The 16,217-nt window shown below is 42.0% G+C and overlaps 1 protein-coding gene across 1 annotated transcript in view; it reads right to left on the bottom strand.

The window, feature by feature from the left end:
- The window catches only part of LOC147321604 (sodium channel protein type 3 subunit alpha-like), a 270,039-nt gene that overhangs the window by 125,429 nt on the left and 128,393 nt on the right, over nt 1–16,217 (bottom strand). The window contains exon 10 of the mRNA XM_086305639.1: nt 135–276. Coding sequence (XP_086161765.1) covers nt 135–276 — 142 coding nt within the window. The remainder of the gene's footprint in view (nt 1–134; nt 277–16,217) is intronic.

Raw genomic sequence — 16,217 nt, 5'->3', positions numbered from 1 at the left:
GAATTAGACACAGTCTAGATGTCTGTGTAGGCTCTTAGCCCCAGTCTAGATTAGACACTGGAAGAAGAGACACTTTATAAACTTCAATCCAGGTTTTCTCTGACTTTAACTGATCGATTGGTCATAAGGCTTACCTGGTGGTAGAGGTTTTCCCAGTAGTCTTGCGTCATCAGACGAAACAGGGACAGAAAGGCCCACCCAAAGGTGTCAAAGCTGGTGTAGCCATAGTTGGGGTTTCTTCCTGCCTTCAGACAGACAAACCCGTCCGGACACTTTCTGCAGCACAGACACAGAAACATAACGTGACTCTTAAAATCTGTTTCACTTATTATCAGCAGAAATTTTTACATATAAATATTTTTTGTGGATGTTCAGGATGTCGTTTTGAGGACTTTGGAGTTGCCAATCATGATGTGATCGGGGGTGGGCGGTTATGTAACTGTAACTACTGTTTCTCTGAAATGTGTGATTTTGGGAAATCTAACACCACTGGTTTGTGCAGAAAGTAGGTGTAGGGACATTTTGAAAGCTGAGACAGTTCAGAGGATTCAAAAACACCGTCTGTGTGTCTCTCTGCCGTCTTTCCATCCGTCTTTCTATTAATTCTGTGCAAAAAACAAGAAACCAAAAAAACGCTCTGTTTCCTCATCGGTGTTTACGACCGAAGGCTTGTTATGGTCGTGCGATTGGGACCCGCCCACACGTGTCGCCGCAGAGACGGGGCAGATAGCACCGGGAAGGCATTCATCATAATTGATATTCCACATTCATATCCCGTCACATTCATCGCCGCCCACGCGGTCACATCTGAACCGCTGATGCGCAGCAGTCCCATGGGTGGCGTGCTGGTCAGTGGAGGGAAGGCTGCTGCTGCCCACAGCAGCTTACAGTGGGACAGACACTGAGACCAGATGATTAGAAATTATTAAGTAGGAGGGAAAAGGTCAGAGGTACAGAAACCTGAACATATCCCTTCATATCGCTGATGATTAAACGAGGCACGCCGGAGACTAATCATGCAAAACTCAAAAACAAGTATTCATTCAGATTTTAGGTAAAGTGACTCTGCTGTGACTCAGAACTGAACAAAGTTACTTTTTTGGCCTTTATTATGCAATCAGACAGAAGAGGTTTGCAATCAAAACAATAAATCAGAGAGCAAAGCTGCAGACACCACACACAGAAATATTAGAGGGTGAGCCCAGAAGTTTGATTAGACAGCCGACAACCACGAGCGTTTGAGATGTTACAACCATCAGCCACATATAAGGCGGTCTTCAGATCCTAGGCAATTCAACCCCAACTCACACCTTGACCCATGTGACTGAGTCACACGATGGTGGGTCGGCTCAATGCCTCTCAGGACCACCTCTAAGGTTAAAGGCCCACTAAACTAGGGTCCGCTTGCGTCACTGAAACGTAAATGACATTATCAGACAGAGGGTCTGCCTGTGTTTTGTGATTGCACGGACTTGTCCACTGAGAATTTACATTATAATGCATCAACTACACGTGCACCCAAGCAGCGGACTTCTGTCAGGTTTCCAGCTATCTGTGTTTGCAGCCAAGTACTTTCCAGGATTAAGGCCTGATTTAGACTTCCTGTAGAGCCTGAGACATAACCTATATAAGTAGCAAACACTGTGGCCAGCATTTATGCTGGTACGGATGCTCTATGTGTTAATTTTATTGACATTAGTCCAATAGTTTGAGTCCTTATAATAATGCTATGACTATTATTTTTAAATCCTGAAGCGTAAATTCAAAGACTGAGCAGAAAAGTATCTGGACATGCACAGGAGGAATCGACGCTATTGAACAGGCCAATCGCAATAGCTGCAGGTCGCATTGACACAGCGTGTACTTACATTTGTAGGGATGAGCTGAGACGTGAAATGTAACTATGCACCTAACACCAACAAGACCAGCTGTCTTCAATTCAAGGACAACATTCACAGTCTTCTGTATTTTATGCTATACAGTATATTAGTCATCTAAACAATAATTCATTCAAAACAATGCCAGCAGCTACAAGCTGACAGACTGATGCGGATGCAGAGTGACAGATCACTTGAGATCACAATAGAGACACACAAGTATTTCCATACACAGCTCAGATCCACAGTCAGAATGTTGTATGCTGATTCATATTAATGTTTTCACTAAACACGCATAAAATGATCGGCGAACAGATAAAACACGGTGCACAACAAACAGCATTAAAACGACCCAGTTATTTAAAAGAAAAGATTTAATTCTCTGGAGCCAACGGACACATCACCACGTCCGAGTCACGTGAGAGATTTAAGACGACCTAGCTGTGAGATGCAGCCTCGCTGGGTCTCCGTTTCAACCTGTGTTGAAAGTGCAAACTTCACATTTTATACCAGTTTTTAATCCTAACGTCATCCATCCATCCATCCATGTCTGCACATACCAGCTGTTTGTATGCCCACATTCAAAAACAGAATAAATAAATACATAACTAAAACAAAACCCCAAATGCCAGGGCCCAATGGGGTTTTTTTTCTAGACATACAATTTGTCCTCAAGAAAAGGCAAAATCTTTGGGTCCTTTCTGGGCTCAGATGGAGGTCAGCAGATTTTTGGAGGATATATGATGGTACGATCCACAGATTAGAGTGAAACAGACTGTCTTGTGCAAATGTTCAACAACTGGAGCATAAATTTTGTCACAATGCCCTAAATAATTCAGTCATTCATGTCAAAAAATGTAGATTGTTCACTTTTAAACCGAAGAACCAAACCGTGTTCAGAAGTTGAAGACGTGTCACACCTGTGGGTTTGTTACCTGGTACAGAAGTGGAGGAGTTATGATGCATGCAGGCGAGCGTGGCATTAGCAGAATCACGACCACCACGCCATCAGCAAAGCTCTGGTTGAACAAAGCTCTGAGTCACAGAGGAGCTTCAAGCTGAGTCACAGAAAAGACTGCCGCTGTGCAGAAGCTATCTGGGGAATCAAACCGACAACCACACGGTCACAAGCCCACTGCGGTGACCCGGCCTGGCTGGCGCCGCCCCCGCTGGGCCGCTGCCACCACAGCTGGGATGCTTTTGAGTAGCGGCTGCCGCTGACTCATTGCCGGCCAACCCGCCTGTATGTGTTATCGCCTTACTCCCCAACATTTGGTGAGTGCTGGTGATGGTAATTCATTAAGGACACGTGTAAATAAACGATCCAGTTACATAAGGTTTACATAATGCAGCTGGGAGCGCTTCTACTTCTGCACAAAAAAGACAATACTGTAGTTTAAAAATCATCCATAACAAACGAAAAAACACTTACGCAACGTAGATAATGGCAACTAATGCATTTCAACATGACTGCCAGTAACATCTGAATTTATTAAAGTTGATTTGCTGCATGAGTTTACAGGAAGAGCCCGTTACAGGTTAACAAAAAAGGCAGAAATTGTGGTTTGTAGCAGGTAAATGATGGAGAAATTCATAAAGCATTACAGTTTAATGCAGCAGATAGGACGCCTTAGTCCTAAATATTTACACAAACCAGCGTGAGTCATCACACTGCAGTGAAGACATGCTGTATTGACCCACGCCAGGCTGTAATTGGTCAGTAATTATTACAGTCTCCACAACCGACGCGGGCCCATTTTCAAAAGCTTTTTCTTAACAGCTCCTAATTTTAAATTTGGCCTTTTTTTTTCCTTTGCCTTTTATAACTTTGAACATCATCTTCATCTGCATCATCATCATCATCTGCATGTCAAGCCTTCACAGTCCAACACATACATGCTACTTAGGTTCTTCTTTCAGGTTCTGTGTTAGGGGCGATCGTGGCTCAAGAGTTGGGAGTTCGCCTTGTAATCGGAAGGTTGCCGGTTCGAGCCCCGGCTCCAACAGTCTCGGTCGTTGTGTCCTTGGGCAAGACGCTTCACCAGTTGCCTGCTGGTGGTGGTCAGAGGGCCCGGTGGCGCCAGTGTCCGGCAGCCTCGCCTCTGTCAGTGCGCCCCAGGGTGGCTGTGGCTACAATGTAGCTGCCATCACCAGTGTGTGAATGGGTGGATGACTGGATATGTAAAGCGCTTTGGGGTCCTTAGGGACGAGTAAAGCGCTATACAAATACAGGCCATTTATCTGCCTGATTGCAAAAATCTTAACTCAGCACAGATTCAAACCTGTAAAGTTCAGCAGCTGATCCCACAATCACTGATATTTCACATTTAATTTTCTGTCATTAAACTAACACAATACACACTTTCCAAGGTTCAACTAATAGATGCTCCCTCCCAGAGCCCTGGCATAGACCTTTCTAAACATAATCCATAATCACTTTAAAATATAGATCATGCATTAAAACAACAAAAAAACAAACAAACAAACCACAAATGACTTGAAAAAATCTATTTTTGAACAGGAATTATGCTAATTATCAGTCGTAGCTGTTATGATTTGTCTAAAAACCCAGCACAGCTTTGCGGGGGTCTAAAAACTCGGTCCCCAACCCCCGGGCCTCGGACCGGTACCGGTCCGTGAGTCGTTTGGTACCGGGCTGCGAGAGTTGAGTCTCAGGTGTGAAATGTATAGTTTTCAGGGTTTTTATCGGTTTTCAGTGTTATTTTGTTATCGTTTTGATCGTTAACTCGGTTTTCCTGGGTCTTTTCACGTGTGTTATGAATAAATCTTCTTTTTTTCAGTACCGGTACTAGTTTTATTTTGTTGTATTTATCTGCGACACTTTAAAGGCCGGTCCATGAAAATATTGTCGGGCATAAACCGGTCCGTGGCGCAAAAAAGGTTGGAGACCGCTGCTTTAAGTGCTTTAAATGTGCAGGACTGTGGCTCTGTGAACATGGACTCTCAGGAGTGGAGCTCAGAATGACGGATGCTTGTCTGATCTGTGACAGCACGGTTTTTCAGACTCTCACACTTAAAAATCTTTATGTAAACATCTTTGCCATCTTCAACCAGAGAGAAAATGTGAGCAACACCATTTATGTGAGTCCTAATAAGTGATGAGGTCATTTATTTGGGTGGATTTCAGCTTCAAAACAAATCAGATCAAAACAGATCACTGATAATGTTACAGCAGCATTTACCAGACAATCCCTCAGATCAGCACTTATGCTAAAGGCGACTGGACTTATTTTTCTGTTAGATCTGTTTCTTGAAGAAGTTGAAGCAGTTCCTTGATCTAAATGTGACACATGTGAAGAACACTGCGAAATAAAGGCCTCAGCTGTCAAGTGGACTTGAACCACGGTCCTTCTTGCTATGATGCAACTGCGCTAACCACCACACGACCGCGCCACGTGAGTTCTCTCTGGTACTCTGGCTTCCTCCCACAAACATGTCCGGCAGGTTAAGTGGTGATTCTAAACTGGTCGCATGTTTGGATGCGAGTCTGAATGGTTGTCTCTCCGTATTTAATGGGTGTACCCCGCCTCCCGCCCTGCGACAGCTGGGATAACTCCAGCCTAACCACAGCTCTGAACTCGACAAGTAGAAGAAAGTGGATCTTTGTATATGCAAGCCTGGGCTCACCCTGAGTTTCATTGATTCTTTTTTAAATCAGTTAGACGAACACTTATGCAAGAGACTTTTAAGAAGTATTATTGTAGAAAGAGGGAATGCATGAGTGCAAGCAGGCTGTCGTATGCGAGAGCTAAAGCGGTATATTCTAATGTGTGTCGTTTTTAAAAGCCGGCCACACATTACAGTAAGATTTGTTGAGTCCCACATTGCTCCACACAAATATCTCTCTGTCTCACTTTTGATTTGTTGGGATCTGGTTAACGTATTTTCACCATTACAGATGCATTACAGAGTAAATGAAGTGACTTCTCATGCTGAGAACAGAGCCCAACAGAAAAAAACAGCAATAATCTAACAGAAAAAGCTACAAGAGTAACTGTCTACACCAACATCACTGCAACACAAATCTGTGTCGGTGCAATAAAAAGATGCAAACGAGGCTGATAATCCAGACATCAGAGTAAGGAACCAGACGGAGGGACCAACTGATTGCAATCCTCTGATCTAAGTACTTGAAAACAAAGTGGCTTGACTAAAAGTTAAAGACATCCAGTCGCCTTCTTTTCCAGACTGCCACGACCTGCATGACTGAGAACACACACGGACATGCTGTACTAACAGCAGCAATCCATTTAAATTTAAATAACACACTACAGAGCCAACCAGCGCTGACACGTTTCAGCTTACAGTAACAGAAAAGTTCATGTAATCAAGAGTCTTCAATGAGGGAAAAAGCAGTGGCAGTCACCGCGGCATGTGTCATACGTATACCTGACATGATAGCACAGAGCTGAGCTGCTTGTCTGAACGCTGGTGCCAACCCTTACTGTTAACATAGCTAACACCTCTAACTGGCAGCTGATTTTAGACTGGCAGCACAGTGATGTAACACGATAACACAGCTATATGGAGCTGCTGCTACAAACATTACGGTAACAGCGATCGATGCTGATTGAGTGAAAACGAGCTCACGGCGATGACGTTACAGTAACAGAAACTTACAGTGGCTGAGGACAAAATTCTGATCTGCTGACACACACACACACACACACACACACACACACACACACACACACACACAAAACACGACTAACTGGTCATGCAAAACCAGTCATCATGATGCCAGTTTGACTGACACCAACAGTGAACGAGGCCACTCAGTCTAACACACACACACACACACTCAGCGATGTGATGTGTGTCATTCTTCCACTTCCATCCATCCATCTCATGGCAAGTGAGTCAACATGGTGGCATGCGAGTGGGGAGAGTGGCTGTGAAGTGTGTGTGATGGACTGACTTAGTGTGTGTGCGTCTGTGTGTTCAAGGGGCTGAAGGACATAAAAAAGTGTGTGTGAGAGGTTTGGGAAATGTAGACAGGAGGTCCTGTGTGGTGTATAGACTGTGTGTGTGTGTGTGTGTGTGTGTGTGTGTGTGTGTGTGTGTGTGTGTGTGTGTGTGTGTGTGTGTGAGGTGTCAGAGTGTGAGAGCTGGCAGTTATCTCTCACACACACCTCTGTCTGTGTTAATGGAGGGACGTCACTTCAGACCCCCCCAACTCACACCAAAGGGAGGCCCCCCCTCTGTCCGGCACTTTACACACTTACATCACACACACACACACACTAAAAAGCAAAAGACAGTCTGCTGGTGTGGCAGCACAAAGATTCAAACACTCGTGTGCCAAATTTAGGTTCAGTTAGAGAATCGAGCATCTTCATTCTTCACAGCTCAGCGTGCAGATCAGCCACGTTTGATAGAAAATTAAAGTTAGCTCATTTGAGACCTGACTCAGCAATAAGTCCTTCAAGTCAGGGATCTTTTAACGTGTCCGGCACATAAATGGTGTGTTTGCAATCGCGTGTTTACACTTGTTACTCTAAGTACACACAGTTACACAGAGAACTGTGGCTGCATGACGTGTACTACAAGTACCCAACAGGGGTGTTTCCAGGAGTTTTCAATCAAGGCACAGGAACTTTGTAAGTTAGAAAACCGGTCTGCAAACCAATATTTTCAAGCTCATGCTTTAAAACTAAGTCATTAAAACTAAAAATAAATAGTATTCAGTACAAAGTGCAACAACTGAACTCAAATAATAAATTGGCAGCATTATCAGCAATAAAAAAGAGAAAAGTATAAAAGAAGTGCATGAAATCTGAGTACAGTAGATGTACTGTTACATAGCCACAGTCTTATCTGTGCTCTCGTGCAATGGTACTTTAGTCTAGTGGGGAGGGTGGAGTGGGGGTGGAGGGTTGTATAGTCATAACAGTCAGAAAGGTGAGTGTGGACATTGGACACTTTGAACCCTCAATGGTTGCCATCCCCACTGTGGAGTGGAGGGGGAGGAAAAGGAAGCCGCTACAATCAGCTATATTATTACAGATGAATCTGCTGAGCAGTATATAACTTTAGCCCACTCGCCGGTCATGTAATTTCCACATCCACTGAGTGTGCGCTCGTTTTCCCTTCAGCTGCGTAGCCGGCAGCTGTTTCCATTGATTATATTTAACAAACAAATGCGATTGTCATTTCCAGTAAGTGAACAATTTGCCGTGACACAGCCTTGACTACTCAGATGTCATGCACTACACCAGCCAGTACAGACAGTGAGCTTAGTGTATTAATGGAAGCAACCGATGGGGATTCACTGAAAAAGTATAGAAGGAAAAAATCCTTGTATGAACCCACTACACCAGCCAAATCTAATAAAATACACTTAAAAGATTAGAAAGACTCTACTGGAATAAAAGTTTTTTTAAAAATACAATTCATTCTTTCCAGAATCACTTACTGTCCTCTGGCTGTCAGTGCTGTTAATAGACATTTTTGTGTGAACAGGAAAGTTTTAGAGGTGTGGCTAAAGGAAACGTCGGCCTAGAGATGTTCAAAGCACCAAGAAATAAACTGTCAAAATCAAAATACCTATAATAAGACGCGATGACTCAAACAAATGTACAAGCTTAGTTTTGAGGAGGGATGTCCTTTAGTCTCACCAACCAGATCAACTATGGAGCTAGTTAGCATCACAACTGAGACGAGAGGGGCTAATGTTGACTTTGTCATCACAGGCAGGTGAAAGCTGCCTTCTGCACGGTTATTCTGTTGGCAGGTGTAATAAAAGCAGGCAAACATAAACACTTGTTCAGCTTCTTTCTTCATAGTTTTTTTAAATCTTTGCATTATTTTGTGTTGCAACTGCTTTTATGCAGCAGTTTTCGTGGCTCTGTGCCACATGTGAATAAATCTGGAGCTCTCAGTTTCATGTTGGATTCATTAATAGATATAATAAGGATTCTAACCAATGTTCCCTCTAATGTTTCATGTGTCTGAACACACAAACTCCCTGAGCGTCCCCTGGACCACTGTGAGCAACATCAGACGTGTGCACTGTGGTCACGCCAGCATCCAAGTTACATGTTTATTAAAATAATCGAATTACAGCATTTATGTTAGACTATTTTTAATTAACTGCTTTAGCCCACTTACAATGAGAAGAAGTCTTGTTCATGACATGTAGCATGTTAACACTATTGGAAGTAAATATATATATATATTTTTTATAAAGCTCTGACTTGTATTATGAGTCTGTGGTCTGGGACAGAGTCTGTAACTGTCTGCAAAATACAGGATATAATGACCAATGTTGGGCAATTAATTACATAGTTACTTCTTCAAAAAAGTAACTGAGTTTTGCAAACAAAGTGTTTTGCAGCTGTTTAACTAAAAATGCAGCCAAGGTGTTTTTAAAATAAACATTTCAAACTATTTACAGAACAATCAGCTGTTCTGCATCAAATCTGATGCCACACAAATTATTTGTGCCACTCCAAAAAATAATTTCTGTCCACTATGAGATGAAGGAGAACAACAGCCTGATACCTGCAGGCCTGACAGCAGCAGATGTATCACTGCTGTAACACCTGTAACACTCAGCAGTCGCCTCATTGTTCTGACACACACAACACTGTTGACTACACTACAAACTAACTACACACTAACTACACAAGATTTGTGCTAAACGTCACAAATCTCTCACATCTCAAAACACGGCGTCACTCCTAAAACTTCCCCCTCCCTAAACAACTAAATGCCATGTTGCCATATCATTTTTTGATTGGTCGACATGGTACATTTTTCCACCAATAGGAAAGGGCGGAGTTTTATTGGTTTCGTCTTTGCTCACAGGCTTTCAATCGTTTTCCTTATAAAGTAAATATATTATATATATATATATATTATAAAGACAGTATTCAGGAAGAAAAACAAACATTGCAGATATTTTATCATAACTCTGGTTTTACGCGGCCGATCAACACAATTTACAAACTGGTATAAAGTCCACACTTTGTCCGTCAGTTGCTCCGTCTGTCCTGCTCACGTCTCCAATGGTTGTACACGTTGTCATTAACGTGGCTTCACTCCACATCAGCCGCTTTGCTAAAACACCGGTGTCGGCACATAAGGACGCTGTCAGAGCCTGTCAGCGACGTTGATTAGCTGCGTATATACAAATGTGAATCGCATTATTGGCTGCACTATGGGATAATGTGGCATCGTTCTGATCCCATACAGGAGCAGCCAGTCACTGACTCACACTGCAGAACAGAATTGTTAAAGTTTTCATTTGATTTCAATTCAGGTTAGATTTTTTTTTGTGCACAACGCAGATTTTCTGTGTGCAGAGACCATGCCAGCAGTGCTCAATCGCGCACGCGCGCAGCTTAGAGAGAACATTGATTCTAACTGTGAAAGCTCTTTCTCCTGAACATAGAAAAGTGGAACTCAGTGGGTCTCTGGTCTCCAGACAGATGCTGAGTCATGACATTCTTACAAGCGTTGGGTGGACTGAGAAGCCCTCTTTTTAACTCCGCCCACCTCCGAAATAGAGGGTGTCATTACATGTATACAAATGCAATTATTACAAAATTAAGATGTTTCTCTACACAGATACTCAGTCCACTGAATACACAGTTTGTTTCCCGGTGTCATAGCAACTGTTCTTATTCTGTTACTAAATTCTGATTGTGACCTTTTCCTAAATGAGCTGCACTCACTTTAAACCAGTGAGATGAATAATTGGGGACTGCATCAGAGCATCCTGGCGGGAAACATCTTAACCTGGTTCGGGAACAGCACCATGCAGGACAGACGAGCTCTACAGAGGGTTGTGCGGTCAGCTGAGCGCACCATCCGCTCCGAGCTCCCTGACCTGCACTCAATCTACAGCAGGCGGTGCTGGACCAAGGCCAGGAAGATCGTGAAGGACCTCAGCCATCCCAACAACAGACTGTTCTCTCTGCTGAGGTCAGGAAAGCGATTCCACTCCCTGAAGACCAACACAGAGAGACTGAGGAGGAGCTTCTTCCCGCAGGCGATACGGTCTCTCAATCACACCACCACACAGTACTGACCCACACATATGGTTCTTACACACACACTGGACTTTCTGGACATTGTTTTTGCACAACACTGGTCACTATATTCTTCATTTCCAGTTAATACTTGTACAGCTGCTGTTATTGTGTATATATTTATTTATATTTAGATTTCTTCATACATTCTTATATAGTTCTATATTGTGTATTTTGTTGTACAGTTATTTTATTTTCAACTTTAATTTATATATTTTATCTTATTCTTCCCAGTTAAATTTACCCTTCATTCTAATTTGTGTTGTACAGTTATTTCATTTTTAACCTTAATTTATATTTTATTCCTTCCTAGTTAAATTTACCCTTTTTAATTTTTCATATTTATTTCCTATCTTATTCATAGCCTTTTCCTTTTTTTGTTTTCTTTAGGTCACGAGCAGTTGTCCAAGCATTTCACTACATATCGTACTGTGTATGACTGTGTACGTGACAAATAAAATTTGAATTTGAAAATTTGATTTGAATTTCATGCTGAGGCCACAAAGCCAGAGTCAACCACCTCATGTATTCAGTTGGTGAATTTGATACAAGAGGCAAGATTTAAGCTGCCTGTGAGTCTTGTTGCTGCATCTGTAAGCCCCTTTGCAACCCACTCCCACCCAAGTTTCTCCTTTTTATGCCTTTTCTGACTAAATGCCATATCTCTTATCTCTGTTACATTATGAAATCTGTCATGTGCAACGAAAAAAGAATTTCAGAAGTCACTAATAGCAAGATGGTGATTGAGAGCTCAGTTGTGAGGGACTAAAGTGCATTGACCATGCAAACATCAATAGACAAAAAAGCAGAGAGACAGAGAGGTGGACAGACTGACACACTTAGTCAAAGACAAACATGCACGCAGGCTGGGGCTGTTCTAGGAGACATCCTGGGGATTTCTGTGTGCATTCACTTCATGTTCCCCCCACATTCCACTCTGTTCTCTATGACCTCAAACACACACACGCACACGCACACACACCTCTAATTATAACACTCAGGTAAACTCTAGTTCAGGAGGAAGAGAGTACTTAGCATTGCTATAGCAACCGTATCCTAGTTCTGGTTGCTGGGGGAGACTGTTTCGTGCCACCTCTGTTGGGAGACAGAAAGACCATGTTTTCATGTGTGTGTCTTTACGTGTTTCATGATCCTGGCATGTTCAAACTTGGTAACATGCTGGAAGTTGCTTCAGTCTCTGGGTCCTCAGAGCCTCAACAAACGACTGTATGATGAATAAATATCTAATAAAAAATTAATAACTATACATCATTTTGATTAATCTACTCTTAGAGTGAATAAAATCACATGACTTGAAGTGACATCAGTGTAGGTCATCATACAGCCATCAAAATCCATTTGAAATATCTTATTGCCTACAATCTATTGTCAATGTGCAGAAATGCAATACAATGTAACTTAATGTTTGATGATCTAATCTCATGATACCCTTATGTAATCTAGTCTTTGACATTGTCTAATTGAATGTACCCTAATCAAATTTATTCCAACTTAATCTAATTAATTTAATATAATCTCATGTAATCTAATCTAGGAAATTCTATATTATTCTAGCATTGTAGAGTATATTTTATCTAATCCACTCTAATTTAGTCGTTTCTCTCCTCATCTTTCAAGGAGGCTTTCATTAGGTTGAGAATATGTGAGTGTTGGCAACAGGAGAACAACCTTAAACTCCCTCCTTAAACACATAAAACATCACAAAGGGGATTTCAGAGGTCCCACCTCTGCTAGACCAGATGAATTACACTGGAGGGTGAAGGGATTTGCAGGTTCTGAAGTTTTGAAGCGGTCTACATTAACTTAAGGTCAGCGTTGTGCTCTCAGTGTTTCCATGAGACGGGCTGAGAAAATCCCCGCAGCTCTGATTGTGTTTTAATTTCTCATCAGTGACACAGCAGCTCTTGAAATAGCAGCTAAACTATGGAGGCGGGTCGCCTAGCAGTTAGCATCACAGCACAGACCGGCCTGGCTCTGAACCAGCGCTTTGATCACAGCCGAACGGTTACTGCATGTGCGTGTGTGTGTGTGTGTGTGTGTGTGTGTGTGTGTGTGTGTGTGTGTGTGTGTGTGTGTGTGTGTGTGTGTGTGTGTGTGCGTGGCACTTTGATCACCACATTTGGTCACATTAATAACAGAGTCGTCTCCAATGTGTTATCATTAGAACATCTAAACCATCCTGATTACCAGGCACTCACAAGGACACACATGCAGTGTTGTGTTCTGCTGATGCACTCAGGCCGGCCTGATCCTGATGAACTTGTTCACAGTAACCCGCTGGAGTTAAACAGGGAACCGCTGAAGAGAAACATGAAGCTCAACAAGCATAAATTCAGCGTTTTACTGTGTTCTGCTCTAAAGAGAGTCAATTTCAGGGTGTGATTTCATGTTCCTTACCCCCTTAAAACAACCAAATTGATAATTCACAGACATAAAGAAATCCTTAAGCTGTGCAAGCTCCAATTCTGTTTTCAGAATAAGCTGAGTGACACAGTCAGGCCAAAATTTACCATCTGCAGCTGCTAAGCAGAAACAAAAACCAAAGCTTTGTGTAAATGTAAAGCTAGATGCAAAAATGAGCAAAAGCTTTCTTTATACTATTCAAAAAGTCAAGAGGGAAAACAAAAAGTAAAAAACAACTCTACTAATAATGTAAAACTGTTTGCTTATTTAGTCATTAAGAAATATTATTTATGTAGCACATTTAAAATGAAAGTGCTTTCCAAAATAAACAAAAATAAAAAGGCAGAAAAAGTGTTGCTAAAACTCTGTCTACACACATTCAGACTATTCATATAAAACTACTCATGTTTCTGAAAGCTTGACTAAAATGACTGGATTTAAAAACAGTCACAGCTGATGCTCATCTGATCGTTCCAGAACAAACAACAGCAAAGGCACGACCCTGTTTCTAAATGAGCTTTGGCTGTGAGATGCTCATCTGGAAGCAGACCTTAAAGACTCTGAGGGATGCAGGGAGGGATGCATTTCTACCACATATGCAGGTGCAAGGCCATTTAAGGCTTTAAATACATACAGTACTGACTGTGCACCGCACTTACAGTCCTTGCACTTACAGTTCTGTAAGTGCACACTGGCAAAAGCAGTTTCTGTGTTTTGGCCTGATCAGTAATTTCGCAGTGGCATTTTGAACTAACTGTAAACGAGTGAGTGATCATTGTTTGTCTATCCTCAAACCACAAAATTTACAGGAGTTTTACAAAAAGTTGGGGTGCGTGCATAGCTGGTGCAGTTTAATGTAAATTCTCCATGGATAAATCTGCACAGTCACAAGAAACAGGCAAGCTCATCAACATTCAAACAAAGTCTGATGGCGAGATTTACATCACGAGACCCCAGAAGACCTTTGCAGACTCGTGGGCTGCCAATGTTTAAGGTTCAGAACACAGATTCTAACATCAGTGGGTGTTGATTGGTGGGTACATCCATCTGTGCTTGATCCTCTTGGTGGTGAACTTCACTGTTGCACCTTTGCCTGTTCAAGCCGACTTTTCCACCAATCAGCATTTAGTCTATACATAACACCACTGATGGCAGGCTTGGTCCCTGCAGAGATTGGTTGTTGGAATATTTCTGTGCTATAGGTCACATGATGGTAAAAAGAAAAAAATGGAATAAATAGATGCAGCTTCGTCTTCTCTAATGGCCAGCAGGGCCAGTGGTATAGAAGTCTCGGAAAAAATTGTTTTTGGCTCATTGGATTGATTCTGATGACTTTCTGTTCAAGTGTCAAGTCTTACTGAATACACAGACACACAGAGAGGGACTGAAGTTGAACTTTGGATGTAAATAGAAATGAAATTTATCTTACATGTTATGTCCTTCGTTTGTCAAAATCTTAATGTGCCATTGACATCAACTTTATTTTAGTTTGATTATGTTCACGGGGAAAAGGCAGCTTTTTACTTTTGCTTGGTTCAGCAGGCTCGCGGTCGACTTTCCATCGTGGAAAATGCCAGCGTTCTATTTATTTCAGTGAAGAGCTTTTCATGCCAAAGAGTGTAAAAGCTGCAGTGGAGGGCATCTTTAGTCTGCAGGAAAAGTGTCAGGCACATCTGAAAGGGAATAAAGGCTACTTAACCTTTTCTGGACTGTCTCACATCTCATTATCTTCAGCAAAACATTGTCCAACTTTGCTTTAAGGCTCTTCTGTGTGTTCTACATTTGCGTCAGGAGGTTCTGCTGCCTTTCACCGATGGCAGAATCTCATATATAGCTTTAGTGATGCATGCAGCTGTAATATCCCGCAGTTTAAGAGTCTAATCAGCAGTCGACTTTGAACCCATCTGTGATCAGTCAACTGTGGTTTCACTATAGTCCATATGTCAGCATTTTTAATATTCAAGTATCTGAAAGTTGCTTGTTTTCAAAATGTGGACTTTACATTTAAAAATTACATTTATTAGTTCATCTTTGGCAGATGCCTGAACCTCCTGGCTCTATCCAACCATCGCATTTTTCAGTTCATCCCAACTGCTTCAAATTTGCCTGGTGTTGTAATGCTGTACAATGAAAGAGCAGTTCTGATGTTTTGGGCTACAAGCTGATGTGCTCCACTCTGTGTGTAAGGGGGAAAGAGACACACACTCCCAAAAGTCTTTAAAGGGAATGGAAAACCATGTATAGATCTTACAAAACTGAATGCCTCCGCTGTTATAATAATTAAACTGCTTTTGTAAATTTGTAGAAGAAACAAATCAGGGTTGCTTTCTCTGGGAGTGTCATTGGTTACATGAAGAAACTTCTGCCCATCTGCTCTTTGCCTCACTCAACAACCACTTCAGACTTTGTGTGTGTGCTGCCTGGGATTTACAGTTTTTCTCAGTCGCTTTGGTGCGTTCCTCAGAACACCATTAACATTTGCACAGCAGTTAGTGCATTTCCCAAAACAATTAGTGCAAACTGCAAAACCTAGTGGATAGCCTGCAAAAGCACGTCACATGCACAGAATTGATTATCCATACCTCAAAAGCAAGTATCCATGTCAATGAAACTGTCAGTGCCATCAAAATGAAAAGTCTTGACACCATCTTTATGAACAAGATAGTCAAATGGCATTGTCATGTTTCCACTATGACAGTTTATAATTTCAGTGTTTCCCATTGCAAAAGCAATTGGTGACACCTGAAAATGCTGACGACAGCACTATGGCCTACCTGTACAGCCATCTGAAATGTGCAGTAAAGTCACTGTAGATGTTATGGGAGTCTTGGGAGTAACTGAGACACTGAATACGTACGTT

The sequence above is a fragment of the Aulonocara sp. 'chitande type north' Nkhata Bay genome, linkage group LG9, assembly GCF_057382095.1.
Source record: "Aulonocara sp. 'chitande type north' Nkhata Bay isolate Kocher_YH1m ecotype deep benthic linkage group LG9, A_spYH_male_GT1.1, whole genome shotgun sequence".
NCBI classification, from domain to species: domain Eukaryota; kingdom Metazoa; phylum Chordata; class Actinopteri; order Cichliformes; family Cichlidae; genus Aulonocara; species Aulonocara sp. 'chitande type north' Nkhata Bay.
The sequence above is the reverse complement of the archived record's forward strand: the minus strand, read 5'-3'. Positions and strand labels throughout refer to the sequence as shown.